The sequence below is a fragment of the Bos taurus genome, chromosome 4 (genome assembly GCF_002263795.3).
Source record: "Bos taurus isolate L1 Dominette 01449 registration number 42190680 breed Hereford chromosome 4, ARS-UCD2.0, whole genome shotgun sequence".
In the NCBI taxonomy this organism is placed as follows: Eukaryota; Metazoa; Chordata; class Mammalia; order Artiodactyla; family Bovidae; genus Bos; species Bos taurus.
Window position 1 is genome coordinate 94,850,905 of NC_037331.1, and position 22,758 is coordinate 94,873,662.

The 22,758-nt window shown below is 40.3% G+C and overlaps 1 protein-coding gene across 3 annotated transcripts in view; it reads left to right on the plus strand.

Annotated features, from left to right (window-relative positions):
- Positions 1-22,758, plus strand: part of MKLN1 (muskelin 1) — a 391,857-nt gene that overhangs the window by 828 nt on the left and 368,271 nt on the right. For 2 of the 3 annotated variants that reach the window (XM_024990572.2, XM_024990571.2), the window contains exon 2: positions 22,266-22,388. The exons of the other annotated variant lie outside the window; for it this stretch is intronic. Coding sequence is in view for 1 of the 2 variants with exons in the window: in XM_024990571.2 (XP_024846339.1) it covers positions 22,372-22,388 (17 nt within the window). In the remaining variant the exon portion in view is untranslated. The remainder of the gene's footprint in view (positions 1-22,265; positions 22,389-22,758) is intronic. 3 annotated transcript variants of the gene reach the window in all.

Sequence of the window (22,758 nt, forward strand, 5' to 3'; positions counted from 1 at the left end):
CATGGGGACATGGGGACAGGCTGGGCATGTAGGAAAATTGCTCCTTTTACCTGAGTGCAGTTCTCAGGACAACTTAACATAAACACACATATATATTATATATATACATATGTATGTATATATATATTATTCTTGTCCATTTTGCTCCTGGAAATCAAAGCACTTTCTGCAACATCATTTTTTTTTTTTTTCAATGTCAGTCATACATTAGCAGTAAGGGGTTGGCGGGATTAACTGAAAGGCTAATGACTGTCTCAGAAGCACATGCTGTTGCTAGGGAACTCAAGCTCGTCCTGCTTTCTAATCACTCGTATGTTATGTGGAAATCAAACTTCTCAGGGTGCTATTAAAATGAATGGCATTTGGTTAAAGGAGTTCTCGCTTGTGTTGGAGCATCCTGAATTATTATCGACTCCCTCACACCCACATATCTTGTTTTCCTAATTTGATTTCTGTATGTGCGTCACCACCAGGGACACGCAGCCTAGACCAGTCAGGTTCACTTCCTGTTTCTCAGAACTGGTTTATATTTGTCTCGTAGCTTTAGCTGGTAAAATATTATCAAACTGATACTCTTGGAAAGAAATCTGTGCTTGCTGTGAAAACCAATTATCCCAATTAAATTCTAATTCCCATAGAAAATGTCATAATTTGAGGAATAAGGTATACTGCCAGTTGCCATTTGAGAAAACCATTCTTGAAATGTAAAGCCTAGAAAAACCCATCATCTTTATTTCTTTTACCCAGAATCTTCATTCCTCAGCATTAGAACTAAAACAAACTCAATTTGAGGGCAGATTTAAGTATGATATTTCTAAAATAAAGCTCAAAAAAAAAAAAAAATACACACTGAAGCTGGGGAAATCATTTAGACTAAATAAGGCATAGAACTGAATAGAATCCAGGCCCCAGAAGTACAAATAAGCTTGGGTTAGCGTTGGGGCACTCAGAGAACATAGTGTGATTACAAGGCTACAGTACAAATAGAAGCCCATCTCTCTGTACTAATTGTCTCTTTTGCCAATTCTCCTATGTCCCTGGATAAGACAGCCTTGCTTAGTTTTCAGTTCCTTCCTCTTTATAACAAGGATACCAAAAAAGGCAATATCATAAAGAAATGTATCTATGTAAATAGGTAGGTTCTGATGAAGATAATTTGTTTGGATGGAAGAGAATAGGGTATCTATGGCACTGAGGAGAGACCAGCCAGCTGAAAGTTAGGAAATTTTAATAGGCTGGATGACCTTGGTTGAGCTAGTACAAGTCTTCTCCTGTCTGTTTCCTCTTGGAAGCTAAACAGAAATGCTGGGCTATAGAATCTTTAAGATTCTATTTACAAAATTCTGTGTTGTACTGAACTCACTGCATAAAAATTTCAATTTTAGCTGAATTTTGCAATGTTAAATTTTGGCGCTGAAATTTTAATACCTATCCATAGAAACCTTGGAGGAAATTATAATGGGAAAGAGTATGCTGTTGACACATCACTTTATAGTGTCAGTTGCCAGACAAATAAAATTTACCTGACTCCCAAAGTACTTAACTCTGCTTACTTTCAGGTGTTGTAGGAGGAATAGGAGGAAAGGTAGAAAGGATGTAAAAGTGTATCAAAAGATCCTTCATTCAATTTAGATTCATTTAACCCAAAGTACTTTGATGAGCAAAATGATGGAATGATGAATAAAGGCTATTAAAGAATTACATGATTAACTCAACTCTCATGGAGTTAGTTATTTGCCTGTATTTTAATTAGTTACAGGCAAAAATATACCTAGATTTAAAAAATTTCCAGGCTCAAGATGTTAAGAAGTAGCATGAAGAAATGTGAGATTTGTACCAGACAGAGAAGATCTGACTTTGAAACCCAACTCTTCCACTTTCTTTATTCATTATTGAGTGCCTGCTATGTGTCAAGTACCGTGCTAGGCAGTGGGAATACAAAGATAAATAACACAGTCTCCTCTGAAGGATCTTGTAGTTTAATGAGGAGACAGATAAGTGCAAAATTGATCATACAATACTAAGATGTTAGCAACACGGGAGCTCATTGGAAAGGTATACATTTAACCTTCACCTTGCATAGTCACGGTCCCTAACCATAGAAAATGAATTTAGAGAGGAGATCTGAAGCATAAGTAGAATAATCCAGACAAGTGGGCAAATCAAAGAGAAATGTAGACCAAGCAAAGAAAGTATTATGTGTAAAGTCCTGAGGGTAAGAAGGTGTGCCCATAGAGTTGAAGGTGAAGGACAGAGCCCAGCAAGTAATAGATTCTGTCTTGTATGAATGCATAGCAGAACCCAGAAAGATCAACAAGGTCTTGTATTATGAAAAGTCTTATATATCCTCCTAATAAATTTCAACTTACCCTAAAGCCACTGGAGAACTACTGATGAGTTTTAAGGAGCATAGTGAGGCACTCAAATGTCCATTTTATAAAGTTCAGTCCAGTTTGGAGAATTTATTAGTGTGAGCAACACAATAAGCAGGGAGACTAGCTCGGAGGCTGTTTCAGCATTATGGGGATGGAAATGATGGACACCTAAGCTAAAGCAACAAGAATAGAAATGGAGAGAGGAGAAGGATTCAAGAAAAACAGGGTATAGAACAAGCTGAATTTTATTATTGATTATGTCTGCAGGATTCAGGAACCGGAGAAGAAATACAGCTCAGATAAATGGAAAGATGGTGGTACCATTTGCCAAGATGAAGAGATATAGGTTGAGGAGGGAATTTAGTTTAATTTGAAGCATGGTGTTTGAAGTATCCATAGGATATCAAAATGAAGCTTTCTATTACTTGAGTTGAGAGCTCAGGAGAGAGAGATGTGCTGGAATCGTCAGAATGAGTAACAGTCCCTGGAAGTAGATGACATCTTCAAGATAAAAGGTATAGAGTAAGAAGAGAGAAGGACCTCTTCTGAAACCTTATGGGAATGCAAACATTGAAAAAAATGAGGAAATAAATACACAAAAAAGAACATCCAGAGAGGTAGAAGGACCAGGAACAAGTAGTTTTGGAGAAGTCAAGAGAAATTGGCAATAGTTTGAAATGCTAAACGGAGGTCAAGAAAAATAGACAGAGATTCCTTGGTTTTAACAACAAGGTCAGTGTTATGTTCAGAAAGAAGGAGTTTATTAGGAAAAGGAGATAGTAACCAGATTGCAGTGGACTGAGGAGTGGATATGAGTAGAGGAGGTAGATAGAAAAAGTTCTTTTGGATAAGAAGAACTAAAGACTAAGTAGGAAGGAAAATGAAAATATCAGGAAGAGAAAATCATGATCTGTGAGGTTAAGGATGCATAGGGAAAGAAGGAAATAATATAGTAATATGAAATTCTGGATACTTTTGGGCTTCTTCAAATTGAATGACATCAGTTTATTCAGTTCAGTCATTCAGTTGTGTCTGACTCCTTGCTACCCCAAGCAGCACGCGAGGCCTCCCTGTCCATCACCAACTCCCGGAGTTTACCCATACCCATGTCCATCGAGTCAGTGATGCCATCCAACCATCTCATCCTCTGTCGTCCCCTTCTCCTCCTGCCCTCAATCTTTCCCAGCATCAGGGTCTTTTCAAATGAGTCAGCTCTTCGCATCAGGTGGCCAAAGTATTGGAGTTTCAGCTTCAACATCAGTCCTTCCAATGAATATTCAGGACTAATTTCCTTTAGGTTGGACTGGTTGGATCTCAGGTTTCTTTATAGTCCAACTCTCACATCCATACATGACCACTGGAAAAACCATAGCCGTGACTAGACGGACCTTTGTTGACAAAGTAATGTCTCTACTTTTTAATATGCTGTCTAGGTCACCATCCACCATTTGCTCAAGCCAAAAAGCACGTAGATATTCACGGTTCTTCTCCTTTTCCTCCATTCTCATGTCTCCTCCATAAAGAATTTAGGTCTACTTTAACCCTCAAAAACATTTCCAAAATCTGTCTCTTTCTCTTTCCACTGCCACCACCCTAATACAGACATCATCTTGTGGGCTCCTGTAATAGCTTCTAATTGGTTTTCCTATTTCCACTTTTGCCTCCTCTCTCCACAATGCAGCTAGAGTGACATAAATCATAACACACAGATCGTATCACTTCTGTCTTAGAATCCTTCCTTGTCTTCTGATTACACTTGAAATAAAGTTCAGACTCCTTTGCCAGACAGAAAGCCTTCTGTGGCATCCCAGACCACCTCTCTTTGATCTCTTCTCCCACCACTCTCCTCTGACTCCAACTTCAGTGGTCTATTTTTCTATTCCTCGAATGCATTAGATTTGCTCTTGTATTTAAAGGACTTCATCTAGATATTTCCTTTTCCTGGATTTGATCATTCTAATCTTTGTTTAAATGTCACTTCCTCAAGCAGGTCCACCCTGACCACCTGGCTGAAAGTACCCTTCCTTGCCCCTTCCCACCCATCTTAGTAAAGCTTTATTATTGTGTGTTTTTATTCTTATAAATGAGAACCCTTCTAAAATGTAAACCCCATGAGGATTCCTGGCAGATGGTAGGTACTTAAAAATGTTCACCGCATGTTTATAGAAGGCAAAAGAGAAGAGCAGTTGGTTATCAGAAACTAGAGGCATCAAGGACCAGAGCCTGATGTGGTTCAGGAATGGCCAGTGATGGTGGATTACTAGACTTTTAAGGTTCCAGGTGTGGAAGGGTTATTAGCTGTGTAACCCTGGACATTCATATTCTCTGAGCTTTATTTTGGAGTTAATACTAATACATGCCTCGTAGGGCTGTTAGGAAAATTAAATGACATAGCATAGATAGAGGTATAAGCAGTCTTAAGCTATTTGCAGGTAGTCAGGACTTCTGCAAATCAATTCATAATGGGCTCCCCTATAATGGAGTTAACATTTGAAGTAACATTGATGTGTATACACTACCATGTGTAAAATAGAGAGTAGAAAGCTTCTGTATGGCACAGGGAGCTCAGCTTGGTGCTCTGTGATGACCTGGGTGGGTGTGGTGAGGGGAGGGAAGCTCAGGAGGGATGGGGTGTATACATATAGCTGATTCACATTGTTGTACAGCAGAAACTAACACGACATTGTAAAGAAATCATACTCCAATTGAAAAATAAATTTTTAAAAATTGACGATTACTTGTTATTTGGGAAAATTTGATAAAATTCTGAGTTTTAAAAATTACTAGGATTCTGAAAGAATATGGAAATTGGATAATTTAAGAAGAAATCAGAGCACTGCTACTAATCAATAAGAAAAGCATCAAAAACTCCCATGAGACTGGGTAAAAGTTATGAGAGCAGTTAAGGAAACACAAATAGGTCTTTAAAATATGCAAAAGTGCTCAGCCTTTCTAATAACAAGTAATATGCAAATTACAACTGCAATAAGAGATATTTTTTACATACTGTTGTTGTTCAGTTGCTAAGTTGTGTCCGACTCTGCAACCCATGGACTTCAGCATGCCAGGCTTCCCTATCCATCACCATCTCCCGGAGTTTGCTCAGATTCATGTCCGTTGAGTCGGTGATGCCATCTAACCATGTCATCATCTGCCACCCTATTCTCCTTTATTTTACTTACTGAGTTGACACAAATCAAAAAGTTTAATTAGCATACTTTAGTTTGCCAGGCTGGGGAGTGGGCATTATTTTACATTGTCAATAGGATGAAAATTGGTATAACCCCTGTGGAGGGTAACTTGGCAGTATTTATCAAATTTCTAAATGTACAAAGCCTTTGGCCTAGCAGCTCCATTTTTCTATATTTATCCAATAGACATACTGACAAGTATTGAAGAATGACTCTTCCAGTATCTTTGCTGAAGCATTATTTATGGTAGATAAAGAATGAAAACAACCTACATGTCCATTGATAGAGAAATGGTTAAATAAATTATGGTACAGTTACACATAATGGTGGACAACTGTTAAAAATTGTGAGGCATGGCTTCCTCATCTACAGTGATAGTGTGCTCAGGAAGAGAAATGATCCAAGTCAAGAGCTATTTTAAAGAATTTGACAATTGGATGGAATTAGTGAGTTATGGAGAGGGAGGTAGTATCATGACTGACTTGAGATTTCTTCAAAAAGGAGATGAATGAGTACGGACGTCAGTGACTGAGATGGAAAATCTTGGGACATTTGCAGAATTGCAGTATCTGTCTAAGTGGAGATGTTTACTGCAGTTTCATTATATGGATTGGAAGTTCAAGAGAGTTGCTAGAACTGGATTTATAAATTTGAGAGAAGATTGCCTAGGGAGGGTAGATAGAATCAAAAGAAAAGCAGACCCATGATTAAACTCTGATCATTTAGAGATTGAATAGAGAGAGAGAAAAAAAAAGACCTGATAATGGAGACTGAGAATCAGAAACCAGAGAACTAAAACCAGGAGACTATGGGACTAAAGCCACCAAGAGAGGAATATATTAAGGAGGATATATTAAGAATATATTAAGCATTTAACATCAACTCATGTTAAATGCTGCCCCAAAGTCCAGGAAGATCACTATAATTTGTTTTCCTCATAAACCGTAAGCTCCTTGAAAGTTGCAATTATCTGATTTATTTTTGTATCCTTAGGGCTTTCCCTGTACCTCTCAGGTATAATCAATGATCAGTATATTTTTGTTAAATTGGAGAGAAAGACAAAGATACAGAAAGAGAAATAGAGATACAAAAAACAACAACAATAATATGTGTCTTTGTGTCTCAATAAATAAATAAAGCATATTCTCTTGAACTGTACTGTAAACCAAACTTGATCTTAGAAAGATCCCTTGGTTTTACTCCCGAGCTAACATGTTAATTGAGCTCTCACAATGCCACGTTGCTGGGGTGTTAAATGCCTCCTGAAAATATTTTGATAAATAATATGCACCCGTGTCTCGTCATTCTGAGTCATTTTTGTCTTTATTTAAGTCCTGGGTGATGACAAAAAGAGCAATTTGCTTTTCCTCACCAATGTGACTCCATCATATCACCTTGAATTGGTTGATGGAGTCTGGAGAATCCGTTTCTGTAATACACTGTAACCACTCATAAGGATGCCCAGCCCCAGTTTCCAATCAAAGAGAAAAATGACTTTGGTTAGGAAGAAACATACTACCTCTTAGAGAAACCACCAGCTTCTCAGTTTGTTATTGCTTCTGCCAAAAGGTGCTACTGCTTTCGGGAGAGAATGTAGAGGATGCCGAAGGAGGAAAGGGTTTGACTTTGTCCTGAGAATGTGGAAACCTTCTACACCGCAAAAAGAGATGTCATGACTTTTGGGTCCAGGGTCCTCCAGTTAGAAACCAAAGTAATAGATGTCACTTAAACAATATTTAAAATGTTATAACATCCTGTGTTACTTAGTGAGACCAGAGACTAGTAAATTTTTCTGTAAAGGGTAATAGTTCAGGCTTTGTGGGCCACACAGTCTCTGTCCCACCTACTCAGCTCTGCCTTTGTAGTGCTAAAGCAGCCATAGACAATAAGTAAGTGAATGACCTTGGCTGTGTTTCCAATTAAGCTTTATTTATGGAAAATGAGCTTTGAATTTCATATAAGTTTTGCATGTCATGAAGTATCATTCTTCTTTTGATGTTTTTCAGCTACTTAACAATGTGAAAACCATTTTTAGCTGACAGGCCATGCGAAAACAGGGGTGGGCTGGATTTGGCCCATGGATGTTAGTTTGGCAACCTCTGATTTCAGACAAACAAGAAGACCATGTCGTGAGAAAGATTTTCAGATTCAGAGCTCTGAAGAAAATAATCTGTTTCATGTATACCCTTTATTTTAACTTCTCAAATTTATTTGAACATATAAACACATTTGCCTACATCTGACTTAGCATGTCTCCTCAGTTCAGTGTGGATTACCAGTTGGCCCCTTCTCAGCCATGTAATGAATGAATGCATGTCAGTGTCGTGTTTCTGTAGAGCAAACTGAAGAATTCTTATCGCTTGTCTATATCAACACCCAAACCAAGAGAGGACATAGTAATTCTAATAACATTTTTAAGCTGCATTAATTCATTCAGTAACTACTTACTAATGATCATTTTTATATACTGCAGTACTGTTAGGGAGTTAGAGATAAAAGAGGATAGAAGATAAATTTAAAAATCTAGTGGCTGACAGGTGTCAGTGGTTTGAATGTATTACAGTATAAATATAGTCGTTTAAGCCTCAGATGCATAGGCAAAAATTAAGTTTAAATCTGAGCACTTTGTGTCCCAGATGTGTGACCTCAGGATGATTACATAAACCATATAAGCTTCATTTTCCTCTTTTTAAAATGAGCATCGTAATACCCACCTCCCAAGGAGGTGCTGTGGGAATTAAATAAGACATAGTATATGTAAATCAGCTAGCATGGTACCTGTACACAGTAAGTAATAAGTAAGTGAAAGTCGATCAGTCGTGTCCAACTTTTTGTGACCCCATGGACTATACAGTCCATGGAATTCTCCAAGCCAGAATACTGGAGTGGGTAGCTGTTCCCTTCTCCAGGGGATCTTCCCAACCTAGGGATTAAACCCAGGTCTCCGGCATTGCAGGTGGATTCCTTACCAGCTGAGCCACCAGGGAATTAGTTGTTGTATTGCACCAATATGAAGGTACATAATTTGTTCAAAAGAAACACACAATTAAAGGCAAAATAGAATAGCCATGTGAGTTAAGAACTTACGAATACAAATGAAAACTCACAAACCTGAACGTTGATGGCTGGTAGAACCATCAAAATAAAAGCAGAAGTGACGTCACAGGAGCTTACAATAAGGCAGCTGGCTAGGTGTCTTGCCTTTGCCTTCCAGATGGAACAAGATGCTGGATTATCTAAGGAGCCCTGCCTATAGTTCTAGTTCTCCGAGCTCCCCAAAATTTAAATGCCAGTTCTGATCAGAGAGAAAGTATGTCAGAAAAACATCTAGTTCTGCTTTATTGACTATGCCAAAGCCTTTGACTGTGTGGATCACAATAAACTGTGGAAAATTCTGAAAGAGATGGGAATACCAGACCACCTGACCTGCCTCTTGAGAAACCTGTATGCAGGTCAGGAAGAAACAGTTAGAACTGGACATGGAACAACAGACTGGTACCAAATAGGAAAAGGAGTACGTCAAGGCTGTATATTGTCACCCTGCTTATTTAACTTATATGCTGTGTACATCATGAGAAACGCTGGGCTGGAAGAAGCACAAGCTGGAATCAAGATTGCCGGGAGAAATATCAATAACCTCAGATATGCAGATGACACCACCCTTATGGCAGAAGGTGAAGGGGAACTAAAAAGCCTCTTGATGAAAGTGAAAGAGGAGAGTGAACAAGTTGGCTTAAAGCTCAACATTCAGAAAACAAAGATCATGGCATCTGGTCCCATCACATCATGGGAAATAGATGGGGAAACAGTGGAAACTGTCAGACTTTATTTTTGGGGGCTCCAAAATTACTGCATATGGTGATTGCAGCCATGAAATTAAAAGACGCTTACTCCTCAGAAGGAAAGTTATGACCAACCTAGATAGCATATTCAAAAGCAGAGACGTTCCTTTGCCAACAAAGGTTCATCTAGTCAAGGCTATGGTTCTTCCAGTGGTCGTGTATGTATGTGAGAGTTGGACTATAAAGAAAGCTGAGCGCCAAAGAATTGATGCTTTTGAACTGTAGTGTTGGAGAAGACTCTTGATAGTCCCTTGGACTGCAAGGAGATCCAACCAGTCCATCCTAAAGGAGATCAGTCCTGGGTGTTCTTTGGAAGGACTGATGCTAAAGCTGAAACTCCAATACTTTGGCCACCTCATGTGAAGAGTTGACTCATTGGAAAAGACTCTGATGATGGTACAGATTTGGGGCAGGAGGAGAAGGGGATGACAGAGGATGAGATGGCTGGATGGCATCACCAACTTGATGGACATGAATTTGAGTGAACTCCGGGAGTTGGTGATGGACAGGGAGGCCTGGCGTGCTGCAGTTCATGGGGTCACAAAGAGTCAGACACAATTGAGGGACTGAACTGAACTGAACTGAACTGATGTCATCAATATCAGCCCCAGCATCTTGCTTCCTTCCAGTCAGGTCAGCTGTGAGCCTTTGACATCTGTAGGCTCCTCCTATTATACCTCCCACTCCATGTTTTTTCAATTCTGTGCTTCCACCTTGACCTCCACACCTTCTGTCTCTGGTCATTTTGCCTTGCATCCAGATTCCCTTTATATTTGGGACATTCTCCTGAACCCTGGTCTTTTTGACCTTGATTCTGATGTCTTGTTTAGCTTATCACTGACCAGTCCTCATTCCAGAGGGTTGTATTGTGTTGTCCACACTCCTGCCATGGTCTCCTTAAACTGTACACGTGTGCCTTCATGCTGGACTTCATAGTATTAGTAGCTTTTTGAACTTCACCTTGGTGAGAGACATCAGGTCTTGCATAGTTCAGCTGCCCTAATCCAAGCCAGCTTCTGTATTTACAGCCCATACCCTAGAAAGAGCTCTTCACTCCCTACTGGGCTCACACTCTCTCTCCACTGGCCATGTTTTGTCAGCTAGTTCTAACATGCCTTGTGATCCTGTTATGGCAACATCAATAATGCTTTCCCAATACAAATGACAGAATTAACAGGACAGGGCCACAATATAGGGGTAATGGAGAACTTCAACATCTACTGACAAGCTCATTCTGCTGAAAAGTGGGCATCAAATAAAGTTGGCATGACTTAAATTTAAACTAATCGCTTATTGAAGAGGTACTGTTCTAAGCTTAATTCTAACCAGCTAAGAAGAATGTGTTGGTGAAGTGGAAGTGACATACAGCTTAAAGTAAGTGACCACGGTATCCTTGAATTTGTAGTACCCGGAGAAGGCAATTCTTTGCTTGCTAACCGGATATAAAGAAGACTTGAGCAAGTTAAGAGAAAATACAGACATAAAGCTCTATCTGGCCAGAAACTAGGAAAGAGAGCTCAAGAGTAGCAAAATGACTTGAAATTTGAACTCTTATAAAGCCAGTGATTTCAATACAGAAAAGAGAGCATCTAAGTAAAAAAGATCAATGTTGCTGCTCAAGGAGCGTCTGATTAGCTCTTGTTTTTAAAGGACACTCACAGAAAATAGATAGGAGTAAGGGGAAAACTCACTCTAAAGAAGGACTCAGACCTGTGAAAATAATGCTAGAGGGCTTAACATCCAGAGACAAGTAGGCTCTGAGAAAAGTACTGGAGACAATGGTTTTCTGTTTGTTTTTTGTTTATAGATATAGTAAGATAATAGCAACCCATTCTAGTAGTCTTGCTTGGAAAATCCCATTGATGGAGGAGCCTGATAGGCTACCATCCATGGGGTCACAAAGAGTCGGACATGACCGAGCGACTTCACTTTCTTTCTTTTCTATAGTAAGATAATAATAAAGAAGGAATAGTGTTACTGAATGAGACAGACTGATGTTAACAGGTGGCTAAAAGCCAGAATCATCCAGCTATAGTCTAGTTCACTAGACGCTAATATATAAGGCTTTCCCTACACATTTTTAATACCTTTAAAATCAGAACGTGTCTTCAATAGATGTATTTATTGTGGTCAAGTTTGGGTAGAAAGAAGTGAAAGTGAAAGTCACTCAGTCATGTACAACCCATGGACTGTAGCCTGCCAGCCTCCTCTGTCCATGGAATTTTCCAGGCCAGAATACTGGCGTGGGTAGCCGTTGCCTTCTCCAGAGGATCTTCCCAGCCCAGGGATTGAACCCAGGTCTCCCACATTGCAATGTTTGGGGGAGGGCTGTAAAAACAGTAATTAAGTGATGGTATATCATACAATAAGTTGAAGAACAGAAGAGCAGCCAGCAGTAGAGAAAGGACTAAGACAAGAAGAAAAACTGTGATCAAAACTTCTACAAAGGGGTAGAAAGAGACTGTTGTTGGCCCACAGACGCCAAGTCACTGTACAGTCGCTGTACAGGGTCACAGAGGCAGGGAGGATGATGTCTTTGTCAGTTGGAGCTGCTATAACCAATACCATTGACTGGATAACTTATACAAAAAAATGTTTATTTCTCTCTTCTAAAGGCTAGTAAGTCCAAGACCAAGCTCTCAGCAGATTTGGTATCTGATGCAGATGAACACCTTCTTGCTGTATCCACAGGTAGAGAGAGATCATCTCTTCTTATAAGGTCACTAATCCATTCATGGAGTCAGATGATGGCTTTCCCTGGGCAGAACATTTTGAGCTGTGCCTGGCGCACAGCACGTGGGTACTATTGTGTCTTGCCTCTTCTGAATCACTATGTGGTCGACTTAAAGCCCCAGCACGCCAAAGGCCAACTTAGTTAGCTCTAGCTGACTCCTTGGAGGGCTCCTCTTAAAAGATATTTAGGTCAAGGTATAGGTCTCAGGTCACAAGCCAGGAAAAGACATTGCAAAGTGTATAGGTAAGACTTATGGTTTAAAAAAAAAAAGACAAGGGATCACCAAAATAACTAACCAGAAAAAAAGTAGCCAGGAGACAGAGACTTTACCAGAATGGATTCAGGGGAGAATTAGGGCTATGGTCTTATTTCTACTGGGTCTATGGAACCTGTCTTAAAGAAGGAATTCAGAGAACCTATAGATTAGTTAGCCATGGAGGAAATTGTTCCAACCGCATATGATTAGACTTTTTGAAACTACGATATGCCCAGGTGATCCCTATACAACTTGAATGTAAAGGATTTCTTACCTAAGGAAAGGATCATGTCTTTCATGATCTTAACTCTAATTTCTACTGCATTAATAGTGGTAGAACAAATGTTTTCAAATGGCAGAGGATTTGCTGTTTTTCATCAAAAGCAACGATCTTGACATTTAAAGATATAGTCCCTTACCTTAGTTACCTTCTTGAATGTATCCCTCTTTCTCAGTCACTCTTTTCTGTAGGGCATCCATGTAGTTTCAAGAAAACTAACTCCACCTTTATTTCCAGGGTGAGGGTCATGTGGTCCAGACTAAGTCTATCAGTGAGTTTTATGCCCTTGGCTCCAGCAACTGCGTCATGTATGGGCATGTGACCTAAATCAGTCCAATCAAGGAAAGACAATGTCAGGGTTTTTGTGGTAATGCTAAGACAAAGACACATTCCTCTGGCAGTGAAAGCAGTAGCATGTAACCTGGAAGGTCTTGGCCACCATCTAGGGACCAGGAGGGGAGAGTCTATTGAGAATGGAGCTCTCACTAGGGACTAAAGCAGAGAGGTAAAGAGGGAACCATCAAATCCTCTCCACATTGTGTGAGCCATCTAGCCAAACATGTCCCTGAAGTCTTTGAACTTTTCTACTTACGGGAGCCAATAGATTCAATATTTTGTTTAAGCCTATTTGAGTTAGATTTCTCTTTCCTGAAACCAAAGCATCCTCAAAGGATAGAACAAACATGATTAGTAAGGAATGGAATAAATTTTCAATAAATAGAGAGTTAAATATTAAAAATGACTCATACAAGAGAAGTGATATGTGTTGAAAAATGAAAGTGGTGCAAGCATTTCTTGACCTTAGAGTGGTAAAAACCTGAGTGAAAGAATAAAGGCTTATGATTTGTAAAAGGAAAACATTTATAGATTTGACTACTTGAAACTTTTTAGTTTATGTAGATGAAACAGTACCACAAACAAAATTAAAAGATAAATGAGAGATTGTAGAATTTTTGCAACCAAATATATATATGACAAAGGGTAGTGTCCTTTATCGGAGAAGGCAATAGCACCCCACTCCAGTACTCTTGCCTGGAAAATCCCATGGGAGGAGGAGCCTGGTAGGCTTCAGTCCATGGGGTCACTAAGAGTTGGACACGGCTGAGCGACTTCACTTTCACTTTTCACTTTCATGCATTGGAGAAGGAAATGGCAACCCACTCCAGTGTTCTTGCCTGGAGAATCCCAGGGACAGGGGAGCCTGATGGGCTGCCGTCTATGGGGTCGCACAGAGTCGGACACGACTGAAGCAACTTAGCAGCAGCAGCAGCAGTGTCCTTTATATATAAAGTACTCTTACAAGTTTATAACAAAAATACATTTAAAAAGAAGTGTAAAGAACATGAGAAGGTAAAAGACATGAACAAGCCATGTGGGTAAAGAATATGAAAAAGCAAAAGAGAAGAAAGGGAATTCAACTGGTCAACTAAAATGAAAAAGATCCAGAGTTAATAGTAAAGAAGAAGTGAAAGAAGAGTGAAAGTGTCAGTCACTTAGTCATGCCCGACTCTTTGTGACCGCATGGACTGTACCCTACCAGGCTACTCTGTTCATGGATCTCTCCAGGCACAAATGCTGGAGTGGGTAGCCATTCCCTTCTCCAGGGGATCTTCCTGACCCAGGAATCAAACCTGGGTCTCCCGCATTGCAGGCACGTTCTTTTTACTGTCTGAGCCACCAAATAAAACCAGATATCTTTGTACCTAACAAATTGTCAAGAATTTTAAAATAATAACTTCCATAGATAAAGATTCAGGGAAATAAACACCCTCATACAATATGGGGCATGTAAATTGGTTCATGAGCTTCCCTGGTGGCTCAGACAGTAAAGAATCTGCCTGTAATGCAGGAGACCTGGGTTTGATCTCTGGGTCGAGAAGATCCCGTAGAGAAGGGAGCGGCTACCCACTTCAGTATTCTGACCTGGAAAATTCCATGTACAGAGTAGCCCGCAGGCTACAGTCCATGGAATTGCGAAGAGTTGGACATGACTGAGCCACTTTCACTTTCAAATTGATTCAAGCATTCTAGAGAGCAGTTTGGCATTATGTACTTAAAATCTTAATATGTGCAAAACATTTAAAAGAGTAATTTCATTTTTAAGACTTTATCCTAAGAAAATAACCAGAAACACTCACAACATTTAATATAAGAGTACTTAGTAAAGCATACCTTCTTTATAATATTGAACACTTAGAGATAACCTACAAGTTCAAAAAGAAGTATTCTATAAATCATAATACGTTCCTTTGATGAAAACTATGCATCCAGTAGGAAGCAGATTGTGGAAGATGCCATGATATCAGAAAATGTAGATAATTTATTTTTCAATATATATATGCTCAAAAGAGAAGAATGACTGGACGGACACAGGAAAATATTGATAGTAATAATATCTCAATAGTGGACTTACAACAGATTTTCTTTGTGAGTTTTGAATATTCTAAATCCACCTCATGTTTTGCATATATTTTTAGGCACTGGAATGCCAAGCCCAGTGCTCTGGACATAGAAGGTACTTAACGAATACATGCTGAACTGAACTGAGTGATCAATTGCTGGTTAAAAAAATGCAGTGGGGTTGTCTTATGGAGTAGTGCACTCACAAGAGTTCTTTAATCAGAAGCTAGCTAGCCATCTGTTGTACTAAAGACTTCCATTTCATTAAAATAAAAAAATGTCTACACCTTGCCCAACTCCATTTTCTTCCCAGCCATTTCCTGCTTCTCTCACAGCCGAACTTCCAAGAAGAGTCTTCACTTTATGCATTCCAGGTTGACTTCCAATGCTCTAGAAACTGTGCTCATCAGATCTAATCCCCAGACTTTATCATTCATCCTACCCCAAAGAGAATTGTTTATCCTTTCTTCTTTGAAGCTTTCTTCTCCCTTTACTTGCAGACTTCACTCTGTCCCATTCTCGTGCTATCTCTCTGGACCTTTCCAATCTCCTCCTCCGGCTCTTCTTCCTCTGACTGCTGCCTGCGTGCTTTTTTCCCCTCAGGGTCTTGGCATTCTTCTCACTCTATGGCCTCCTCAGGATATCCCATCCATCCTGAAAATTTAGCTACCAGTGGGCCCTGACTTCTGAACCTATATAGTCAGTCCAAACTTTGCTCCTGATCCGCAGATGTGTCTTTCATTTGCTACTGGATAGCCTATAGTCACTGAGAACTTAATATCATCATCCTCCCTTCCCCCCACTTTTGCTCTCTTCCTATTTAGCTTAGTTGATGTCATTACACTTCAACTTTGGCCTCTCTCCCCTACTCCCAAGTGGCTATCTAATCAATAACTATGTCCTCGATGCTACTTCTAAATCTCCCTTGGATTTCTCACTACTCTTCATCCCCCTGCTGCTATGGTGATTCAGACCATAATCCCTTCCTTAGACTATTACAGTGACCTTCTAATTGGCTTTCCTGGCTCCAGTCTCAGTTTACTCTAGTTCGGCTGTCATCCTGCTACTACAGTTTTATTTATTTTTTTTAATATGAATGTTCACATCTCTTCCCTATTTAGGAACCTGTAATACCTTTCATGCTTATTGTCTTCAGCGTGAAGTCCAGCATAAAGTCCCTTAACTGTAAACCAAGGTTCTTCTCGATATTACTACAACCTCCCTAACCAGTTATTTTCAACCCACATCAGACTGCCCTGTCTTCTCTGAATGCAGTTTGCCTTTCCACACTTTTGTGCTTTTCCCCACTCTTTTCCCTTAGGATCTACTCTCCTCAGCCAACTCTTTGCCTCCTTCAGTGCCCAACCCAAACCTCAGTGTCTCTATGGGAAAAAACCCTCCGCAGCTTCCAAGACAGACATTAGGACAAGAGATATGGTATTTAAAGCAATGAGCTAGATGGGCAATTGTAGAGGACCAAGCCCAAGGGAGCTCCCAGCATTCAGAAATCAGGAAGGACCCAGCAAAAGAGACTGAAAAGGTAGAAACGAAGCACATGTGGTGTGATGGAAGCAAAGCAAAGAAAATGTTTCAGTGAAAAGAGATGGCTCACTAGGGCCAAGTATTATGGCTGCTGAGAGGGCAGTAAGATTAGGATGGAAAACTGACCAGTGGATTTGACAACACAGAGGTCATTGCAGCCTTCACAAGTATGTTTGTAGTAGAATTTCAGTTCAGTTCAGTCGCTCAGTCGTGTCTGACTCTTTGCGACCCCATGAACCGCAGCATGCCAGGCCTCCCTATCCATCACCAACTGCCAGAGTCTACCCAAACCCATGTCCATTGAGTCAGTGATGCCATCCAACCATGTCATCCTCTGTCGTCCCCTTCTCCTCCTGCCCTCAATCTTTCCCAGAATCAGGCTCTTTTCAAATGAGTCAGCTCTTCTCATCAGGTGGCCAAAGTATTGGAGTTTCAGCTTCAACATTAGTCCTTCCAATGAACACTCAGGACTGATCTTCTTTAGGATGGACTGGTTGGATCTCCTTGCAGTCCAAGGGACTCTCAGGAGTCTTCTCTAACACCACAGTTCAAAAGTGTCAATTCTTCAGTGCTCAGCTTTCTTTATAGTCCAACTCTCACATCCATACATGACCACTGGAAAAACCATAGCCTTGACTAGATGGACCTTTGTCGACAAAGTAATATCTCTGCTTTTGAATATGCTTTCTAGGTTGGTCATAACTTTCCTTCCAAGGAGTAAGCATCTTTTAATTTCATGGCTGCAATCCCCATCTGCAGTGATTTTGGAGCCCCCAAAAATAAAGTCAGCTACTGTTTCCACATCTATTTGCCTAGAAGTGATGGGAGTATGGGGGACAAATACTGACTGGATTGGCTTGAAGAGAATGAGAAATGAGGAAGTTGATGTTCTTTGAGTGGGTCAAGGAGTAGATGAATGAAGAAATGATGTCTTAGAGGGACTTTGCTGGTGATCCAGTGGTTAAGACTCCTTGCTTTCTATGCAGAGGGTGGAAGTTCAATCCCTGGTCAGGAAACTATTATAAGATCCCAGATGCTGCATGGTGTAGCCAAATTGAAAATGTTGTCTTAGAGAGGATTCTATAATTGGTCAGGAACCAACATAGATTAGTTATTTTGAACTCTTAGAGTCTCTGAAAAATTTCCAAATAGAAACATGGATGCAATTTGGTGGTGCAAAGCTTTTAGTAATTAACAGGGATTTCAGAGTAGGGCTACCCAGGCAGTAGATTAGTCTATGGAAGTTTCAGTGTGAGTTATCTGTGGTTGCATTTTATCTGTTACTGACCTGGTTCATAAAGGTGCATAAAGACCTTCAGGCAGGACTTCTCAGAAGCTTCAGGAAAGAGCTGTCCCTGCAGGGACTTGGGTGCAGAATTTTCAGACTGTTTCCAAACTCCTCTTGCTACTGTGTAGTAGGGGTATTGATAAGAACCTATAAGGCTGGTTTTTGATGGCTGGGCAGTACCAAGGCTGAATGGTTAAGAGGTAAACAGGAAAAATCTGGCCCACCCAATGTTGTGCATTTGAAAATGCTGTATTTGGAAGTATTTCTATATAATTCTTTTATACGGACATCATAATGGAGGTGGACTAAGTATTCACCTACCTATATTCGATGAATAGGTAGGCTGTTCTTACCTGCCTCCCCCTGGATATGAAATATGGAGAATACAAACTTTGGGTAGACCAGATCCAAGCTTTGATTTTGACCTGATACCTATGTGACATTTTTCAAATAGTGTTTCAAAAAGTACTTTGGTACAGATCCCATGTAAAATGTATTTTTACTTACATGACTGAAGACAACCCAGGGACCATATATTTCCCTTCATAAAATTATTTATGTTGACATCCTAGGGCTTCCCTGGTGGCTCAGATAGTAAAGAATCCACCTGCAATTCAGGAGACCTGGGTTTGATCCCTGGAACAGGAAGATCCCCTGGAGAAGAGAAGGCTAACCACTCCAGTATTCTTGCCTGGAGAATTCCACAGAGAGAGGAGTCTGACAGGCTACAGTCCATGCGGTCACAAAATGTAGGACACGACAGAGTGACTAACAGTTTCACTTTTCTCTTCACACATGTTGATGTCCAGGGCCTGGATAATGAAATAGAACCAGTCATAGAATATGGAAGAACCTGGGGTTATACCATGCTTCCTGTGATTCCCCAAATGCACAGGGTGCTCTTATCTATGCCTTTGCTCATGCTGTATCCTCTACTCGGAATATCCCAATCCCCTTCTTCCTGGCATACTCAGATCTAAGAGGCCTTCCTTGCCAGAGGTCAACCCCCCTCTATGGTCCCCAGACTGTTTTCATGTGTCACTCCATCTCCACACCTACCACACTGAACTACAGTTGTTTGGTCTTCTGACTCCCTCATTGGGCTGTGAGTTTCCTGAAGTGAGTGATTTTTGTCTTCTTCCTCTTTCTTTTACATCTAGGGTAATGTTTTCACATTTGGGGCACACAATCAATGCTTGTTGAATGGATGTGTGAGTGCTTGAGAGTATGAATAAATGAATGAATGAATGAACAAATACCTGAAAAGATCAGAAAAATGTTACCCCCACCCAAATGGAAGCTCATACAAACTTGAAAGTGTCAGTGACTTTACATATATGCAGAATTAGTACATAGAATGGCAATTTCCAAGTCCAACTGAGATGACAAGATCACTGCAGCATAGTATACGTAAAGAGGAGAGTGATACTCACCAATGACTCATAATATGTGTGGCACAGATGGTGAGAACTGTGCTGATTAAAATCAGACTTGAGTGATAGGAATTGATTGATTGTCATCTACATTTGGGAGAGAGTTTTGATCTGTGGAACAAAATGAACATTTTGGCCCTTGTGATTTCTTTTAAGCAAGGTATTTTTCATCTTAAAATTTAAGGGTAAGGTAACAGCTTAATAAACATGTTTTTCTAAAGCATGGCTTCCTTATAAAACCAAAAAGAAGAACAAGCTCGCTGTTACATCTCTAAAATGGAAGTTACATTGTTGAACTCATCATTTCATACCTGCATGCCTCGATTTCTTCTCTGCATCCTTTGTAAGATGATAATAGCCCTTACTAGTATTTACATTATAAAAGGATTGTTAATGTAAATTAGATCGTATAAAATGGGTTATGATGTCTTCTTTGAAAGACAAGCACCATACACAAATGAGGTATTATTATTTAGTTTTTCCTTTTCAGTCTCCTTAAATGAGAATTAGATGAAAACTCTGCCCCTTAAGCAATATCCAGTGGGTAAATGATTATATTGAGTTGAGTAAAATGAAAAAAAAAACTTCAGCCAGAAACTCGGTTTGTGCAGCTTAGCTAGTCTCCATATAAGACAAACATACTGTCTTTATTTGTGATGTTCACCACCATTCTTTGTCTCCTCTCTGTGCTGTAATCACAGTCTGAAGACAGTTAAGCCTTCCAGTTCAGTCACAGTTGCATTTTAGAGAACCTAGAGATCCGGGAATGATTGCAATTGAGAAATAATGTTTCATTTAATCAAGCCATGCAGCTGGTTTTGCTACTGATGTAGGGCCTAATTCAACTCCTGGTTTTTAGGCTCAGGTCACTATCACGGCAACCTTTTCAGGTTGATTACTGCCATTGCCTCTGTGTCCCTTTTAGCACCACCCAGGCCAGAACTTTCCTATCTTCTCCTTGGAATACAAGTTACTAAGAGGAGTTGAGGAGATTAGATCTGAGGAGTTGTTGTGAATGTCAGAAACTTTACTTCATGTCATGAAGGGGTGAGAATGGAAACCCCGATGGTGAAGGATTCAGGATAACAGAGCTGGTGGTGGTGGGCTGCCTGTCCAGCATGACTATTCCTGGCCTCTGTGTGCATAGTAACTCCAGCTTACTTCTAGCTCCTGGTCCGTGTTCCCTGGTGCCTGCGCCCTGCTCCTCCTCTCTCATCCAGACCCCTTACAGTGCTCATCCATTATGTCTTGGTTCACCTTCAACACACAGGCCATGCCTACCAAGAGCATGGCCGTGAGGTAATTGAGCTAATGCAAAGGTGGTAGGTGAGTCTTCATGGTGGCCTCATGTCCCTACTTTTAGGAAGAAAATCTAGGGATTATATCTTCTACTTTGAAGGCAAATTTTTTGAAACAGTTGTCTGCATTCACTGGTTCCACCAATTCCTCAATTCACCGTGAGCTGCCTTCTGCCTCCACTGACCCAGCTCTCACCCAACTGGACAGATACCTTCTTGGAGCTCCCTCCGTAGATGCTTCTCGGGCTTTTCTCACTTGATCTCTTGACAGCGTTTACTGTTGTTGACCACAGCCTGCTCGTTGAAATGTGCTTTTCCCTTGTCCTCTGTGATACCTCACTCCACTAGTTTCCCTCCTGCAACCTCTCTCTAGTTTCCCTCTCTCTGGCTTTACCTTCTCTTGATCTCCTTTTTTGGGGGGGAGGGGGAGGAAATCCTTTCTCTGCCCATGTTTTAAGTTTTGGTATTACTCTGGTTTCTCTCCTGGGCCCTTTTCTCTTCCATGACACTCCCCCCACATAACTCTTTCATCCCCTTGGAGTCGATTGTTGCCTATCGTGTACTGATGCTTCCTGAACCTGTACTCTCAGACTTCCAGATCAAACTGCCTCCTCATAACCTGTGAGTGTTCCCCAGGCATCCCAAACCAAACATGACCACAGCTGGCCTCATCTCTTTAAAAAATGTCTTAGTGGGTGATATCACTGTCCACCCAATGTGCTCAGTCGCTCAGTTGTGTCCAACTCTCTGTGACCCCCTGAATTATAGCCTGCCAGGCTCCTCTGTCCATGGGATTACCCAGGGAAGAATACTGGAGTGGAGGCTGCCATTTCCTTCTCCAGGGACCCAGCTGTTCAAGTCAAAAAACTGAGCACCAGTTTAAACTATTCCCCTTCAAAATGCCAGCATTCAAGCCATCACAAACTTCAGTAGATTATACTTCCTATATGACATGACTTGTAAGGCTCTGTATAAATTGCTTCTGGTAACCTCTCCAGTTTCATCTCTGACCACTGTGTCTCAGCTATCCTGAACTATTTTCAGTATTCAGATTCTTGGTCATTTCTGTCACCTTCAAAATATGCATCCATGTGCCCTCCATTGGAACAGATCTGCCTCACCTCTTTATGGGACTAACTTCTTCTTACCTTGTAAGTCTCCATGTGGAAGCACTAACTTCCAATCCTCCCAAAGTCTGGGTTAGGTGTCCCTCCTAGAGTTCTTGGTAGTCTTCTCTTTATAACACACTGTTTTATGGGAGCTGCCATTCCTGTTTCTGTCTTGCCCTCTACTGGAAGCTCTACTGAAAGGTTTCTGTAAGCAGGAAGCATATTTACTTCATTTACCTTTGGGCTCATTGAACCAACAAAGTACTTGGTACAAAGTAGATGCTCAGTGAATGAAAACAAAGGTTAAAATATCACTATGAGAATAGACAATAAATTTCCAATCAGAGGATACAGTTAGGATTTTACAAAACAAAGATTTATCAAGTCTCTTTGACATCAAAGAGATTTGAAGATTATCTAAAACTATTTAGAAGAATTTATCAATAATAGAATCATGAGCAGAGAGTAGTTAATAGATTTAGATTTCAAATCTGTCCCTTATGGGCTTCTCTTCCAGAATTCAGAATCCAGACTGTCAGCTATATTTTGGGGTCCCCCAAGCATTCCATCTTCTCGACTCTCCATAAACTTTTGGATTCATAACCCACTCCATACTTGAGAAAATGGGGATTGGAATAAGGTAAGTGCTAGCTTTTCTATTTTTTCCTCTATTACTTCATTTTCAACCATGTACTATACTTGTAGAACAATAATTTTTAAACTCTCTCTCTGGAGTCTTGATCAGGAGGTATGACTGACTTCCCTGCTTGTCTAGCTGGTCTCACAGTATTTGAATATCCTATGCATATGATGAAATGTTGCAAAGTGCCTTGAGATATTATATCCTTTCAGATTTTCTTATTTCATGACTATTTAAATTCTTTATCATTATTCTATTGAGTTTTTCCTAATATTACTCCACGTAGAAAAAATAGTGAATTTTGAGAAACCAGAAAGACTTGCTGTCCATTCTGGGACAACTTTTGGATCAGATGCACACTCAGAATGCA